General features: G+C 35.4%; 2 protein-coding genes across 2 annotated transcripts in view; one reads left to right on the top strand and one right to left on the bottom strand.

Moving 5' to 3' along the window:
• Positions 1 to 4,720, top strand: part of Crlf3 (cytokine receptor like factor 3) — a 41,859-nt gene extending 37,139 nt beyond the window's left edge. The window contains exons 7-8 of the mRNA XM_077800603.1: positions 1,557 to 1,669; positions 2,941 to 4,720. Of these exons, the coding sequence (XP_077656729.1) occupies positions 1,557 to 1,669; positions 2,941 to 3,197 (370 nt within the window). The 3' untranslated portion in view covers positions 3,198 to 4,720. The remainder of the gene's footprint in view (positions 1 to 1,556; positions 1,670 to 2,940) is intronic.
• Positions 4,721 to 9,679: 4,959 nt separating this feature from the next.
• Positions 9,680 to 17,024, bottom strand: part of Suz12 (SUZ12 polycomb repressive complex 2 subunit) — a 49,843-nt gene continuing 42,498 nt past the window's right edge. Inside the window, exons 13-16 of the mRNA XM_077800602.1 lie at positions 16,603 to 16,760; positions 15,125 to 15,323; positions 14,386 to 14,465; positions 9,680 to 12,016 (exon numbers count right to left, since the gene is read on the bottom strand). Coding sequence (XP_077656728.1) covers positions 11,671 to 12,016; positions 14,386 to 14,465; positions 15,125 to 15,323; positions 16,603 to 16,760 — 783 coding nt within the window. The 3' untranslated portion in view covers positions 9,680 to 11,670. The remainder of the gene's footprint in view (positions 12,017 to 14,385; positions 14,466 to 15,124; positions 15,324 to 16,602; positions 16,761 to 17,024) is intronic.

Below are 17,024 nucleotides of genomic sequence, written 5' to 3'. Positions count from 1 at the left end.
GGGCCCTCTGTTCTGTTCTTTTGACATAGATGTCTTTATGACAGTACCATACTATTCTGTATTGTTAATATGTTTTGGTCTGAAAGTATAAGTCCTGCAGTATGCTCTGCTCTTCTCCTTCCTGGAAGCTATAACAGAAACTGGGGCCTTCTTGCCCAGCCCTGAGCTGCACTGGCTTGGAGAAGGGACATATTTGTTAAGATTAAAATAACACCAACTTCATAGGTTGTTATGAGAATTGGGAAAGATTCCATCCATGAATGACAAGGACACATTCTGGAAAATGCATCATTAGACTATTTCCTCATGGTACAAACATCATGGAGCATACTTACACAAACCCAGAGATGTGACTTACTACACACCTAGGCTTTATGAGTAACCTATGTGTATCCCAGGCTACAGACTTGTACAGTATGTTACCGTACTTCATATTGTAGGCAGTCATAATGCAATGGTAAATATTTGTGTGCCTAATCATAGAAAAGATATGGTAAAATACTAGATGACCAGAACTTTTCAGCTCCACTATAATTTTAAGGAACCATCATTTTATGTGTACTCTACCATCGATCAAAACATCCTTATGCAGTGCATGACTCTAAAAATATTTAAAACAGTGCTTAGAATATAGTTAAAGTTCTCAATTGTTATTTATTATTATTTAGAAAAGAGCAATTGTGATGAAATTGCTTTTTCTTTTTTTCTTTTTGCCGTATTGGGGATGGAATCCAGGACTTCATTCATTCTAGGCAAGCATTCTACCACTGAGCCATATCCCCAGCCTTTTTTATTTTATACAAGCTGGTCTTGAACTTTCAGTCCTGCTTCAGCCTCCTGAGTAGTTATGCTTACAGGTTTGTTCCACCATGGCCAGCAATGAAATTGCTCTTCTTTAAAAAAGAAAAAAATATATATATTTATATATTATATTATATTATATATATATATATATATATAGAGAGAGAGAGAGAGAGAGAGAGAGAGAGAGACAGAGAGAGAGAGAGAGAGTTGTTAATGGACCTTTATTTATTTATTTGTATTCCATGCTGAGAATCGAACCCAGTGCCTCATGCATGCTAGGCAATAACTCTACCACTGAGCTAAAACCCCAGCCCGAAGTTGCTCTTTTTATATACATACTTAGTCATAGTTGGACACAATAGCTTTATTTTATTTATTCATTTTTATATAGTGTGGAGGATCGAAACCAGTGCCTCACATGTGCTAGGCAAGCACTCTACCACTGAGTCACAACCCCAGCCCCCCCAAATTGTTCCCTTTTTTTTTTTTTAATGGTGCTGGGCCTTCTGAATGCGAGGCAAGCATTCTACCAACTGAGCTATATCCCCAGCCCCCAAAATTGCTCTTTAAGATGGTAGCTGTAATGGGGCTGGGGTTATGGCTCAGCAGTAGAGCACTCGCCTTGCAATTGCAACACTGGGTTTGATCCTCAGCACCACATAAAAATAAATAAAGTTTTAAAAAAATGGTAGCTTTTTGATACTTTGTTATTAAAAAAAAAAGACAAAATAACCTTTCTACCTCATTTACAGAGTTGAAACTGTGGGACAGCCAGACAGAAGAGATAGTATAGGAGTATGTGCAGAGAAGCAGAATGGATATGACTCTCTGCAGCGCGATCAAGCTGTATGCATTAGTACCAATGGTAAGAGATAAATAACTGTCATTTTTCTTCAAACATGTTAATTACTGTAGTAAAATATGAGTTTATCCCAACATCATACATAAAAAGATGAGAAGATTTAGGGGTTTTTTTTGTTTCTGTTTTTTGGCAGTGCTGGGGATTGAACTTAGGATCTACACCATTGAGCTATAGCCCAGGATTCCTTTTTTTATTCCTCTATACTGGGAATTGAACCCAGGAGCAGTCTACTGCTAGACTACTTTCTTAGTCCTTTTTATTTTTGATACAAGCTTTTGCTGAGTTGCAAAGGCTAGCCTTGAATTTGAGGTTTTCCTTCCTCAGCCTCTAGGTACCTGGGATTAAAAGTTTGCACCATTGTGCCTGGCAAGGTTATTTTCCATATGTAGTTTCTGGTGCTCTTTGGTCCCTTACTCCACAGTATCACACTTCTCAAAGTCACTATTAAAACAGTTCAATATTTTGCAGCAGCATAATATCAAGCACTAAATAGAACAAGATTCCTATTTATTCCATATTAAACAATCTTGCTATTTTATAAATTGTATTTTTTTTTTTTTTTTTTTTTTTAGTACTGGGGATTAAACTCAGGGACACTCCACTACTGAGCCACATCCCTAGCCCTATTTTGTATTTTATTAGAGACAAGATCTCACTGAGTTGCTTAGTGCCTCACCATTGCTTGTCATACTGGCTTTGAATTTACAATCCTCCTGTCTCAGCCTCCTGAGCCACAGGGATTACCACCACGCTGGACACAGGTTGTAATTTTTTAGTAGTTTCTTTTGATGCATTCACCTGGGAGATTTATACTCTATTGAAAAAGACTTGAATCTGTACTAGAATTCTAACATGAGCCAGACATGGTGGTACATACCTATAATCCCAGCTACTTGAGAAAATGAGGCAGGAGGATCACAAATACAAGCCCAGCCTGGGAGATTTAGCAAGACCCTCTGTAAAAATAAAGTAGAAAAACAAAAAGAGCTGGGTAGATCACTTGCCTGTCAATTGTGAGGCCTTGAGTTCAATCTCTAAGATTGCAAAAAATAAAAAGTTGGGGGGAGGGAATAAAACGTTAGTAAGGCTTTAATTTTTTCTTCTTCTGTAGATGGTATTGGTTAGCATATTTAAATTCATTATTGATGTCGATTTGGCATTCTGAAATGTACTTTTTTTTTGAATTAGGAAATTAGCTATGTTATCAGTTACATGGAGGCTCTTTTAATTATCTGTCATTGCTCACAGGTAAATGACATCTTTAACATTTCTAGGTGCAGTTTTTGTAAATGGAAAAGAAATGACTAATCAATTGCCTGCAGTTACCTCTGGATCCACTGTCACATTTGACATCGAAGCTGTGACTCTAGGAACTACCAATAATAATGAAGGCGGGAACTTCAAGCTCCGAGTAACTATTAGCTCAAATAACAGAGAAGTGGTTTTTGATTGGTTACTTGATCAGTCTTGTGGTTCTCTTTACTTTGGATGCTCATTTTTTTATCCTGGATGGAAAGTATTAGTGTTTTAGAGTTTTGGATGCTTGGCATTGATTTACTGTATCTGCCTCATCCCAGTTTAGTTAACTTTTGTTGTTGTTGTTGTTTAAAGTTAAATTAATCTTTCAGGCCATTGGAAATGAAAAGTGTCTACTGACAACATTTTTAACAATAAGAGAGTTGAATGGTGTGGACAAAACCATAATTCAGTCAATTTTGGTTTTAGCACATTATTAATAAAAATAGAAAATTACAGGGGCTGGGGATGTGGCTCAAGCGGTAGCGCGCTCGCCTGGCATGCGTGCGGCCCGGGTTCGATCCTCAGCACCACATACCAACAAAGATGTTGTGTCCGCCAGTAACTAATAAATAAGTAAATATTAAAAAAAAAAAAAAAAGAAAAGAAAATTACAATAAAATCAAATTAGCTTTAAGTGTCTGGGAAGATAACAAAAAATCCTATACCCTTCCATTGTAGATCTTAAAGTTGGTTTAATGTAACATTTTATTAAAACTCTTTCAGCATCCAAGACCATTGTAAAACTTTATAACAACTGGAGTAGACCAGATAAGAAGCCAGAGTTCTGTAAAATTCATTCACTTGTTTTTTCCACACGAGTGCATTGACTGTGTGCTGTATGTTCAGGAATTTGAAAGCAGTGTTAGCATTTATCCCATTTTCATTAATCTTAAGTCTAAAAAGCTTTATGATTTTTTTTTTTTTTTACAATGCCTGAGTCAGTGTCTGTAATTGGCAAGTATTGTCTTTTGTTCTTATAGTTTGATTCAAGATAGGATAGAAGATGCAGGGTGCAATGGTTCACACCTGTAATTTCAGCAAATCAAGAGGCTGAGGCAGAAGGATCACAAGTTGAGGTCAGCCTCAGTAACTTAGTGAGACCCTGTTTCAAAATAAAAAGGGTTGGGGATGTGGCTCAGTTGTAGAGGGCCCTGGGTTCAATCCCTAGTATTGATAAAAATAAATAAATAAGAGAGAGGGAGAGAGATAGGATAGAGGATTTTGTACAGGGTGAAACTACTTATGGAAGTAGTAAACGCAGCAGTGTTAGTCATTTCACAAGTACATTATATGTACATGTGTGCCTTCAGGGTCAATGATATGCATATTGCTATTTGTAGTTACAAGCTCTAGTCCAGTTAATGTCAGTTTGATAAATGGTCTGTTAGTGGGCCAAAGAAATATAGGGTAAATACTTGACCGATTTTTTTAAACTTAAATTTGTGTAAGATATTTATTTGAGGGACTTAATATGTAAGAAAATAATAGCCATAACTTGATATAGCAGCTTACAGATTTTTTAATGTGAAAAGTAATTTTTTTTCATTTTTATCAGTAATAGAAAAATGGAAAAGCAAGCTTGATATTTTTGTAAGATAATTTATTTTGGGGCTCATGTTCCCTGTTAGACAATCGTGACCAATTTTCTCCTTGCCTTTTTATGTATAAGTGCCTTTCACATGTTTAGTGACTGTAAAGAGGTTCCAGAATGTAGATGCCTTGCCCAGCCATCGGAAACAAAATAAAAAGCTCAAATTTAAATGTGTATATTTTTTATTTTGTGAGATTAAATGAATCTGAAAGGGAAAGGGTTCTTGTGGCTCCAGGCATTTGAATTAGATGTTATGGTAACTTGTGGAAAGTTCTTTGTTCTTTCTTATGTTCTCTGGATCTGATACTAAGTGTGTACCTGACAAAATGTGCCCTATAAATGTTGGACTGAATGTGGATAAATCATTTTCTTCATACATCTTCATCCCATTCCTTTCATTCATCAAATATTTATTAAATGCATTTGTTTCTTATCCTCTATGAGAAAAAGGCACCTTAAATATGCCTTTTCACAAAGTGACTTAAAACTAATTCTAGACAGGAGTGTAATATCTTGAACTCTGAAATTATTTTGTCTTAAACTATAAACAAGTTTTGTTTTCAAAGCAAACTCATTCTGTTCAAACAGAGGTACCTAACATAGTATTTCAAAACTGTATGTTTAGAGGGAAAAGAGAATTGGGGTGTTAACAAGAATTGATATTTATTGATCTCCTCCTGTGTACTGGGCATAGTGCTAGATTTTCCAAGTACATAAGTGATCTCAATCTACATTTCATACTTTTATGATAGATGGCATTCATATTAAAACTTAGGCTCAAGAGGTGTGAACTAATTGTCTAAGGTCATGGTTAACAGCAGGTCTTGTCCAGACTCTGGCCCGAGTGTGGATATATGGGGGATGCAGTCTAAGTTGTTCAGAAAGTGAAGTTCTCTATGAACTGTTTCTTAAAAGAGGAGTAGAAAACCGATAAGCGCAGAAATGGCCTCTGAAACAGAGGTGGAGGAGTCATAGTGGAGGAACAGGGTTTGTTAGTGCTTCCCCCAAAGTGGTGGTGGGAATGCTATGTGAGGCTCAGAGTGCAGTGGCTGGAGACAATCTGGGAGGATAGACCAGGATCAGATTGTAGAGTCTTGGATACCAAGTTAAAGAATTGGTATTTTTCAAAAACATTGATATTCAGTTTTATAGGTAAAGAGATTTCTTTTCAAAACATGAGTTAGAATGGAAGACACCAGGCAATAGGCTGTCATCCTTGAGACATTCAGCTGCAAAATGAGACAGTGACAACAGAGAAATGTTTGTATAATTATATCAAAATGGATTCTGCTGAAAAGAATCAATGAATTAAAAAAAAAGATACATAACCAACCAGTATTTGAATTAGACCCAAAAGGACTTGACTACTGATGTGAGAGAATTAACCTGGATTTGAAGTCAGACTAATTGGTGACATCCATTATCACCATTCCATTTTCACCACAGAAAAATCCGATATTTTACCATTAACAAAATGCAGGGTTTTGTTTCTTTTATGAAACTAGATGATTCTGTTGTGAAGACTGATTAAGAGTAACTCATTCTGAAACAAAAGTTTCTAGAATGATTTATTTTTAGGGGGCGTAAAATCTGGATGTGTTCTATTAAAAAATGAGACCTGATATGTAGGTATCTATCTGATACAAAAAAAATTTTATTTAGAGTCAAGGTCTCACTGAGTTGCTTAGGCCTTCCCTAAGTTGCTGAGGCTGGCTTTGAACTTGCAATCCTCTTGCCTCAGCCTCCAGAGCTGCTGGGATTATAGGTGTGTGCCACCACACCCAGCTGATAAAGACTTTTGAAATAAGACTAGTACTGTTCTTTTTAAAAGACAAAAACTATATTTATTGCCAGGTGCCATGTCACAGGTTTGTAATTCCAGCAACTCAGAAGGCTGAGACAGGAGGATCTCAAGTTCAAAGCCACAGCGAGGCGCTAAGCAACTCAGTGAGACCCCGTCTCTAAATAAAACCCAAAATAGGGATGGGGATGTGGCTGTGGTTGAATGTCCCTGAGTTCAATCCCCAGTAACCCCCCCGCCAAAAAAAAGAAAAAGTTTATTGAGGAGGCTAGGGTTGTGGCTCAGCGGTAGAGTGCTCACCTCACATGTGTGAGGGCCTGGGTTTGATCCTCAGCACCACATAAAAATAAATAAATAAAGGCATTGTGTCCAATTATAACTAAAAAGTAAATATTAAAAAAAGTTATATTGAATAAAACTCATCCAACAAAAGCTTTTTTTTAAATATTTATTGTTTAGTTTTCTGTTGACACAACATCCTTGTTTGTATGTGGTGCTGAGGATCGAACCCACGCTGCACACATGCCAGACAAGCACGCTACCACTTGAGCCATATCCCTAGCCCCCAACAAAAGCTTTTATTCCAAGTTTAACATTAATTAAAACAAAATAGACCATTCTATACCACTTCTATAAATCATTCTTACATAAGACTATACTGGAAAAGTTTGTGGTTTTATAGAGAATTAATCTGTTTTAATGTTCTAAAGAGACTTGTGCTCTTAAAATAGGTTACCGAAGAGAGCTGGGGTTGTGGCTCAGTGGTAGAGCCTTGCCTAGCATTGTGAGGCACTGGGTTCGATTCTCAGCACCACATATAAACAAATCAATAAATAAAGGTCCATCAATAACTAATAAAAACTAAAAAAAAAAAAAAAGCAGGTTATGGAAGAAGGAGCAAGCTTACATTATTTAGCATGTGATTTTTCTTCCTAGGTGGGAGTGGAGGATTGAAGTAAGCAAAACTGAGGTTTTAGAAGAGGGAACAGTGATGATCCAAAGTCAGTTATTGTGTTAGGTACCTTGAGGGAGATGTTTAATCCCATTTCACATTCAATGAAACAAACTTGGCATGGTCTAGTTACTTCTTGAGTTAAGAACCTGCAAGTGCACTAAAGTTGAAGTTTGATCCCAGCCTAACAACTTCAAAGCCTGTAATTCTTCCACCATACTAGTGTCCACAACACTAGTCTGAGATTAGACACTATGAAACATGACTAAAACATAAATGTCTCCTTCTTTAGACTTCAAGATTAACAAGGACATTAACAATATATGACTTGTTTATCTTTCTATGTCCATGACTAACACACAGGCCTTACTAATTGCAGTTAAGTGGCTTATAAGGCTCTGATGGTCTAATTACCCACATGACAACTATGGATCTTTCTTACAAGTACCTCAGAAGAGAAACAGGAATAGTCAAGAGAGGATCTATTCAAAAGAAAACTGTAATTGGATTAGGAGGTGAGGTTTATTGGACCCTATTACATATTCTACATAAGCGATTCAATTTGTTAGAATATAAAGAAAAATATTCTAATCTAATGCCTGTATAACTTCACCTTTTTCCTGTAGTGACAAACAATAATTCTACCCAAAGGGATATATTCTTATTTAGGGAGAGGAGAAAGAAGCAAACAACTGCAGTTTTTACTATAAACCTTGGGAGAATTTTGAAGCAGGATCTCTTCCTCAACTTCGCATTCCCAGCGCTCAGAACAAGTGGAAGCACACAGATCCCCAAAAGATGAAAGGGTGCTTGCTAGTGATAGCATGCTACAAAAGCATGTGGAAGCCATTTGCAGCATCATTCATCAACTACTTCTTGGCACTTCATGAAAGTCCTGATTGTCCAGATATTTCACTTGCATCACATTAGCATCCTAGCAGTGCTTCCTACAGGAACTTTTTTTTCTTTCACAGTACTGGGAAATGAACCCAGGGACACTTGATCCTTTTTACTTTTCAAGACAGGGTCTTGCTGAGTTGCCCAAGCTGGCCTGGTCTCCTATCTCGGCCTCCTGAGTAGCTGAGATTGCAGGCATTATGCCACCCTGGCTCTCAAATTTTTCTTATCTCTTTAGTAAATCCTCTCATACTTCAAACTGCCTGAAATCCAAAACTTCAGCATAGCAGTTCAAGTTCTTGATTCATGTCACCAAATATATAAGCACCAATTAAGACCATCAGGCAACAAGGTCAATGAGTCTTTTAAAAATAAAGCTAACTCCTTAAAAGAAATGTACCTATGGGCTGGGGTTGTGACTCAGAAGTAGAGCGCTCACCTAGCACCTTCGAGGCCCTGGGTTCAATACTCAGCACCACATAAAAATAAATAAAATAGAGGTATTGTGTTCAACTACAACTAAAAAATAAATATTAAAAAAGAAAAAGAGAAACATACCTAGTAAGCTTGGGATCCTAAAAGGGCACTTCTCAGCACCATGTGAAGGGAAAAAAGCTATTACTGGAACATAAAGCACAGAATTGTTACTTCAACAACTTTTCCTCTTACATAGTACAAATGTTTCTTGACTTACAATGGGGTTACATCTCAGTAAACCCTCAAGTTGAAAAAATAAATAGAAAATGCATTTAATACATCTAAACCTTCTAACCATCATACCTTATCAACAGAACACTAATGATTTTTGCTCCTTTTGACACTAACTGGGAGCTGCTTGTCAGAATTGCAAGATAGTATTGTACTACCTATTGATAATCCAAGAAAAGATCAATTTCAAAGTCAAAAGTACAATCTCTAACATAAACACTTATCAACATCACAAAATCATAAAGTTGGCCCATCATAAACCAGGAACCATGTGTAAATAATTGTAAGATTTATTTTTAGGGGCTGGGGATGTGGCTCAAGCAGTAGTGCGCTTGCCTGGCAGGTGTGCGGCCTGGGTTCGATCCTCAGCACCACAAACAAACAAAGATGTTGTGTCCGCCAAAACCTAAAAAATAAATATTAAAAATTCTCTCTCTTTAGAAAAAAAAGATATATTTTTAGTTTATCATTGTTTGTATGCCTACCCTATGAACTTTTGAAAATTGAAAAGAAAAATCCACAACTAAAGTAGGATAACTGTTTGGCTAATATTGGTATTGCTCTGAACTATAAATCTAGAAATATCTATATATCATAAATGACATAACACTCATAAATGATGAAAGCAGGATTTCATGTTAGTTTTCTCCCCCTTAATTATTACCTCTGAGTCATCACTGGGGTAGAGAACTTTTCTGCTATCTAAGCCAAAATTTTAGTGTACGCATTAACAATGCATAATAACAACAATGACAAAAAAAAGCAGAAATACAGCTTTTATATTATTGAACTTTATGTACAAAATCATTTCAAATAAACATTTAATGTAAAAACAAATGTTCTTTTAAACTGAATTTTTTTTACATCTACTGTACCATTCAAATGCTTTATCATCTTACATGATTTCTTCAAAATCTGTTATCAAGGGTACATATAGAAAAGCATTTCTTTTATAAATAGAAACAAAGGGATTTTTTCAGCTTTTATTATAAGATGACATAAAAAGTTTACTCAACAGAAGTAATTTCATTACTATTTGGGGGAGGGAGTCACCAACTTTTTGTGCAAACAATGCTAGCCTTCTTTTAAGCATTAAGAGCATAACTGCTTAAGAAATGACATAAGCAATAATTCTACACCTACATCTCCCCTAAAATAATCTATTTTTATTTTTTTTACATATGTGCACAGCTTTAGCAAATTAAAGCCCAAGAGAAATGCTCAAAATCCACTACTCAGAGGCAAAATGAGAGTTTACTGGAACTCATCATTTAGAGAGCTTACAAATCAAGGAATCTGTAATGAAAGCTGCAGTTTCCCTCTTTCCTATTTTTTGAACACAAAAATCAATGACTAAGAACTTAATACTGGATGACAAATCATATCCACACTATTAGTTAAATAGCCTCACAGTTAAACACATCTTAAAGACCAATCAAATCAGTATTTACATTTTATAAATTTCTGAAGACACCATTAGAAAGCTTATATATCCCTTCACTAAACAAAATAGGGAACTGCTCTGATGGTGATGGAATGAAATTAAAAAATTAAAAATACCTGTATTTACAGCAGCATTGATCCTTTATAAATAAAGAGTATGAAAATGCAGTATCTTTAAAGGATAATAAAAAATTGAGGTGATGTTACTCAACCACAGTGCTTGGAGTTGGAATAAAAACCTATTGGTGCTTATTAATGTGCCAGTAGTGAAACTGCTTTCTGTTGGAGAAAATCCAACTGCAAATATGTGCGTAAAACACATAACACAGGGCAAAATTGCTCAAAAACAATTCAAGTCAGCTTATCTGTATTGGATATTCTAATCATGAAATACATTACAAAGACACCCTTGCAATGAAAACAACAAAAACAAAAGTGTAACATTTTCTGCATCATTTTTTATAGAACACTTCCCCTCCCCGAAAGTGGCATCTTAAAATTCTCAAACTTGGATTCTTTCCTTGGATTATTATTCTAATGAAAAGATTCATACAGCTGAATTTTCCATATGATTACCTAAAAAGAAAATAAATGTTCAAGTTTGAAAAAAACACATAGGTGAACAATGCACTAAATTTATCCATGTGAAAACAAATGATCAGTAACCCATATAAACCAACATGACATTTTACTGTCAACAATATGAAAAATTAACATCTTCTCAAACAGGCATTAGATGAAGAAGTGCTACCTTAAAATTGTAAAAGAAACTTAAGTAAAATATCTTGCATTGTAATTTTTCATTCCAAATTGATGATTTCAAAATCAAGGATCAAGGTTTGATTGCATGTAGTAATGCAACAATTTCAATTTCACAAAAATCTTCAATTTCTAAAAAAGAGAATCACATTCCAATTTTCCCTCCCCACGAAAATGTTTCACAATTACAAAATAGAAAAACAGCTAGTCACAAATGCAAAAAGCATTATAATTTAAATATGAAATAATTTCTAGATTAATTCAATGTATTTAATAAGACAATTGTTGCAGTTAAAAGTACTTTCTTTGAAGTATTGCTTTTCATGCTCAAACTAGAAAATGTTTTAATGACATCAATAAAACTGATATACATGTAATGCTGCATAATCAAGTGAAATAGAACCCTGATACAAATATCCTTGTTGAAATCATTTACTTCATCTAACAGTGCCTGTTTGGAACCTATGATTTAAAAACAAAAACAACTCTTCTTAGAGGCTGAATTCCCTAGAATGCAATTTCAGTGTTTGTCCATAACATGGGGTTAGGTCTTTTCAGAGTTTTTGTTTTTTGCTCTGTTTTGAAACCCCTGAGACAACATCTGTTTCCAAAGCTTTCTCTTTTGAGTTAATTTCACTAAATCCATTTGCTGTTCCATTTTGTTCCTCAGTTATTTCTTCACTTGAAGGGGAAGCAGATTCTCCTTTTTCTAATTTTTGCTGCATTTCACGGAGCTTGGTAACAGCTTTATCTATTGACATTATGCTAATAAGATTAAAGTCATGCATGCTGACTAGATGAAGCATGAAGTTTCGACATAAATTCTTCTTAATTATTTTCTGTCCATAATTTTCTACAAACAGCATACAGGCATGATTCATTTGATTGTCAGCAATAAACCTATTTAATAAAAAAAATACATTAATAGTTATATAAAGCATTTCTGTTAAATGCAATAGTGATAACCATTATAGAACAGTCAAGAATATATTTGAATCCAGTAAATGATGTTTATTTTGTTTCTAGCATTAAAAAACAAAACAAAACCCAGATCAAACACAGGGTGTTCTACACTGCACTACAACCCCAGCCCTTTTTATCTTTTAGAGGCACAGTCTTGTATAAATTTCCCAGGCTGGCCTTGAACTTGCTATCCTCCTGCCTCAGCCTCCTGAACAGAAGGGATTATATATGTGCCACCAAACCCCGGCCCAAAAAATGATGTCTTAACAAGTAGTAAGACTACAGTAAAACTGAGATTCAATTGCCTGAATAAATTAATAATTTTAGAAATTTTAGATTAAGTCTCTGTAGACTCTTGAAAGACTTCACCTAATCAGAATGTAAACTAAATAGGTGCCACTGAAAAGTCAATTCCCTTGGTTTCTTTCTTTTCTTTATCCTCCTTCCTTCCTTCTTTCTTTCGCTGGGGATTGAACCAAGGGCCTTGGACATGCGAGGCAAGCACTCTACCAACTGGGCTATATCCCTGGCCCCAAACCAAGAGGTTTCTTAATGAAGTCACAATATAACAGTATATTTTCTTTTTTGTCAATTTTTTTTTTTTTTTAGTTGTAGGTGACCACAATAACTTTATTTTATTTGTTTTTATGTGGTGCTGAGATAGAACCCAGTGCCTTATACGTGCTAGGCAGGCGCTCTACCTCTAAGGAACAACCCCAGCCCAAACAGCATATTTTCTTTTGCCAGCACCACTGCCTGTTTTCACACTGTCATTGAGCTACCAATAGTCTTTAACTCTCTATACATATTAACAATTCCCCTTTATTTCTTTTCTTGATCTTCACAGATTTATTATAGAAGCAGGACTTATCTACTCTTTTCAGTTCCTAATAAACCTTTAAAAAAATTAAAATTGTCAAAGAAGTGATGAGAAGTATATTGGTGGAAGCAAAGTGCATGTACAATTAATATCTGAGTGAAATAAATGAAAACAAAGAGACAGCTGCTCAATTACCCACTAAAATTAAGAATCCAACATGGCATCCATATCTCTGGATTTTTGGGGGAGTGGAAATCAATGTATTTTGCCTAAATACCTGTCAATTTATAATGAATCCTAATAGTTGCTACAGTAATAGATTTGGATAAAGGAATTGAAAGGGAACTAAAAGTAACTTGACTAAAATTTATTTATGTATTTTTTGTGGTGCTAGGGATTGAATACGGAGCCCTGAGCATCCTAGACAGATGCTTTACCACTGAGCTTCCCCAGCCTAAAATTATATTTCGTAACTGGCATATAAGGACAAAAGGAAACACATTTAACCCAACCATCCACCATCCATATATATACATACTTTACTCATAATTGATTTTTTAAAAGAATTGTTTTAGTTGTAGTGTCTTATTTTATGTGGTGCTGAGACTCAAACCCAGTGCCTCACACATGCCAGGCAAGCACTCTGCCACTAAGCCACAGCCACAGCCCTCATAATTGATTTTTAAAGACTAGACTAAGAATTAAGCAAACTTCATGTATAAAAAGGCCAGACAGCAAGCACTTTAGGCTTTGATGTGATCAGTCTCCTTTTTTCTTTTCTGCATCCACTAAAAATGTAAACACTATTGGTAGCTCAAAGGCAGTTCAAAAACAGGTACCCAGACTTCTGGACTAGAACTTATGCACTAACTTGTGTTCAATCCCCAAGAGTAAAGTGACACACTAAGTGGAAAACCTTGGATGTTTGTGCTGTAGAACAAAGAAATATTCATTATCTGATAAAGAAAATAGAGCAGAAAAATAATTGACAATAGCAGTTCACACAGAGAAAACAAATTTTTTTTGGCAGGGAGGTAGAATGGGAACCTATTTTATTTTGTTGTTTTTTAGTATCAGGGATTGGGCTCAGGGTCACTCTACCACATATGGAAATGAAGAATTCCCAAGTCCCTTCAAAAACCTGCTATTAGAGCTAGAAGCCAATGTCTTTTCCTCTTATGAATTCTGTGAATATCCCCATTTTTCTTTAAATAAATATTTTGAGATTAGGGCAAAAATTTGGGTCACTATATAAATTAGTGAAATTTTTTTAGTTCTCGGCGGACACAACATCTTTGTTGGTATGTGGTGCTGAGGATCGAACCCGGGCCGCACGCATACCAGGCAAGCGCGCTACCACTTGAGCCACATCCCCAGCCCAAATTAGTGAAATTTTAAATAAGACTGGAACAGGTAGATTTATAGAATGTGAACAGCAAAAGGAATATAAAGAACAATGGAATATATTAAATTTAAAATACTCTACCCATGCTTCATGACATGGAGATTCCATAGTTTCATCACTTCTTTTTCTCCTTCATTAACATCAGAAAATTCTTCAATTTGCTAAAACAGTAACAAAAAAGAAGAAAAAAATATATTAAATGCAGAACATAATTAGTATTTCTAAAAAAGTTTTGAGAATGTCAAAAATAGTTTTGGAATTGAAAACAGAAAAGTGGCAACATTTCTCGAAACCAAGTTATAATTCTGAAAGGCAAATCCTAAATTACGAGTTATCTATACATATAGAAATTAAAATACCCAATACAAATTCACATGAAGAAAATCTTTTTAAAATTTAACTTGGTAAAACTTAAATGACACTATTCAAAAAAATGGACTTTCCTGGATCCAATCCTCGGCACCACATAAAAACAAAACTAATGTATCCACCTAAAACTAAAGATACATAAATAAATAAATATTTTTTAAAAAGTTTCCTCATTGAAAGTCAAAAAGTCTAGTTCGTATTACATAATGTTTTCAAACAAATTCCCTTTTTTTTGTACTAGGAATTGAACTGAGGGGCACTTAACCACTGAGCCACATCCTCAGCTCTCTTTTAATTTTTTGAGACAGGGCCTAAGGCCTTGCTAAATTGTTGAGACTGGGTCTGAACTTCGGATCCTCCTGTCTCAGCCTCCTGTCAAACAAAATACATTTAATCATAAAATTCTAAGATCATAGCTAATAATGATGGTAATGAAGATGATAATAATTACTGTAATGGTTTTTTCTCTTAGCCATTCGGGATCTTTTTCATCTTCACTGTCTACTTCCATTTCTTGTGGACGGAGAGGTAAGCATGTATCACTGTGAAAATACAGACGATTGTGGCCACTACTGTATGTTCGTTGCTGTTCCACTTCTCCATCTTCAGATTCAAGAAATTCAGACATGCTTGCTTTTGTTCGTTTTGGCCTAAGCAAAAAGAAAGAAATACTGACAGACTATACATTTACATGTACATCATCCAACTGAGTATGACTTGAGGTCTGCAATAATTTACAATATTACCATTTTATAAAACCAACCACACCATAAAAGTAGTTGAGAGGATGAGGCTGTAGTTCAGTGGCAGAGATCTTGCCTACTATGTGTAAGGCACTCACCATGGCATGTAAATAAATAAAAGTCCACTGACAACTAAAAAAAATTAAGAAGAAAACCTTTAAAAAAAAAAAAAAAAAAGGTAGTTGAGGCAATCCTTCTCCTAAATTATTTTCCTTCTATACATGATGTGAAGTGGACCTATTATTTATCATGATAAAACTAACTGTGGAAAAACATTACATAGTTCTAGAAAGTGAAAGATAGTTAAAAGGGAGAAAAAGGAACTATGTGCTACACAGGGCACAATAGAAATATATATATAAAATTTTACTTGTCAAAATTGTTTATTTTGCTGGGTGTGGTGATGACTATAATCCCACCAGCTCGGGAGGCTGAGGCAGGTAGATCAGAATTCAAAGCCAGGCTCAGCAACAGTGAGGTACTAAGCAACTCAGTGAGACCCTGTCTCTAAATAAAATACAAAATGGGACTGGGAATGTAGCTCAGTGGTTGAGTGCCCCTGAGTTCAATCCCCAATACCCCCAAATCCCCACCAAAAAAAAAAAAAAGTGTATTCTAATGTACGTATAATTACAAAGTAGAAAACCATAACACTGGCTACACACAGAAATTATCCAAATTTTTTTTTTCACTTTCAAGAGAGAAAATTTTCATCTCACCAGTCAAATCTGCTACTATAAATACACCACTGTGGAATAAATCCTAATGGAAGGATAACCAATCTTGGATAGTATCTAACCAGAGACCATCATGTGCAATATTAAATGATAGGGATAGAAGTGTTTATATTTCATACAACCCAATTACAGTATATCCCTTTCTTGTCAGTTCCTATCTAGAAACTTTCACTGGGAAAATTCTTTAATTCTACTAACCAGTATAGCAACCAGTAAAGAAATAGAAATACAACAGTTAAAATTTAGGGGGAAAGTTGGAGGACAAAATGAAAACACCTACAGAAGGAGGATCTTGTGAGAGTTATAAAGCAGTACACCACCTCTGAGACTTACACTTAAAATAATAATTTTTATCTAAACAGTAAGTCTGGCTGGCTCCCCTTTTTCACTCTAACATCCCTGACAAAAGCTAGAGAATAAGCTTTTTGTGGTATGAGCTTTTTACCTACCTGCAAACAAGAATGTGTGTGATAGGTGTTCTCTTTACTGGTCCATTTCGGCTAAAAGCAAAACCTGGCTGGCGATGAATATCTTGAGGATTTCCTGCATAGGAGCCATCATAACACTCATTGATAGAAACATCTATCCTAGCACCTTTTGGATGATACTGTAACAAAAATAACACCATGTTTAGGAAAAGAAAATACTAATTATGCTTCTCTACCTAAGACCAGTGTGATGGTGCACACCTGTACGCCTGTAATCCTGCAGCTCAAGAGGCTGAGACAAGAGGATGGCAAGTTCAAAACCAGCCTCATGAACTTAGTGAGGTCCTAAGCAACTCAATGAGACCCTGTCTCTAAATAAAATATTTAAAAAGGGCTGGAGATATGACTCAGTGGTTAAGTGCCCCTGCATTCAATCACCTGTA

Source organism: Urocitellus parryii, chromosome 7, assembly GCF_045843805.1.
Source record: "Urocitellus parryii isolate mUroPar1 chromosome 7, mUroPar1.hap1, whole genome shotgun sequence".
Classification (NCBI taxonomy): domain Eukaryota; kingdom Metazoa; phylum Chordata; class Mammalia; order Rodentia; family Sciuridae; genus Urocitellus; species Urocitellus parryii.
Note: the sequence above shows the minus strand (reverse complement) of the source record. Positions and strands in the feature narration are given on the sequence as shown.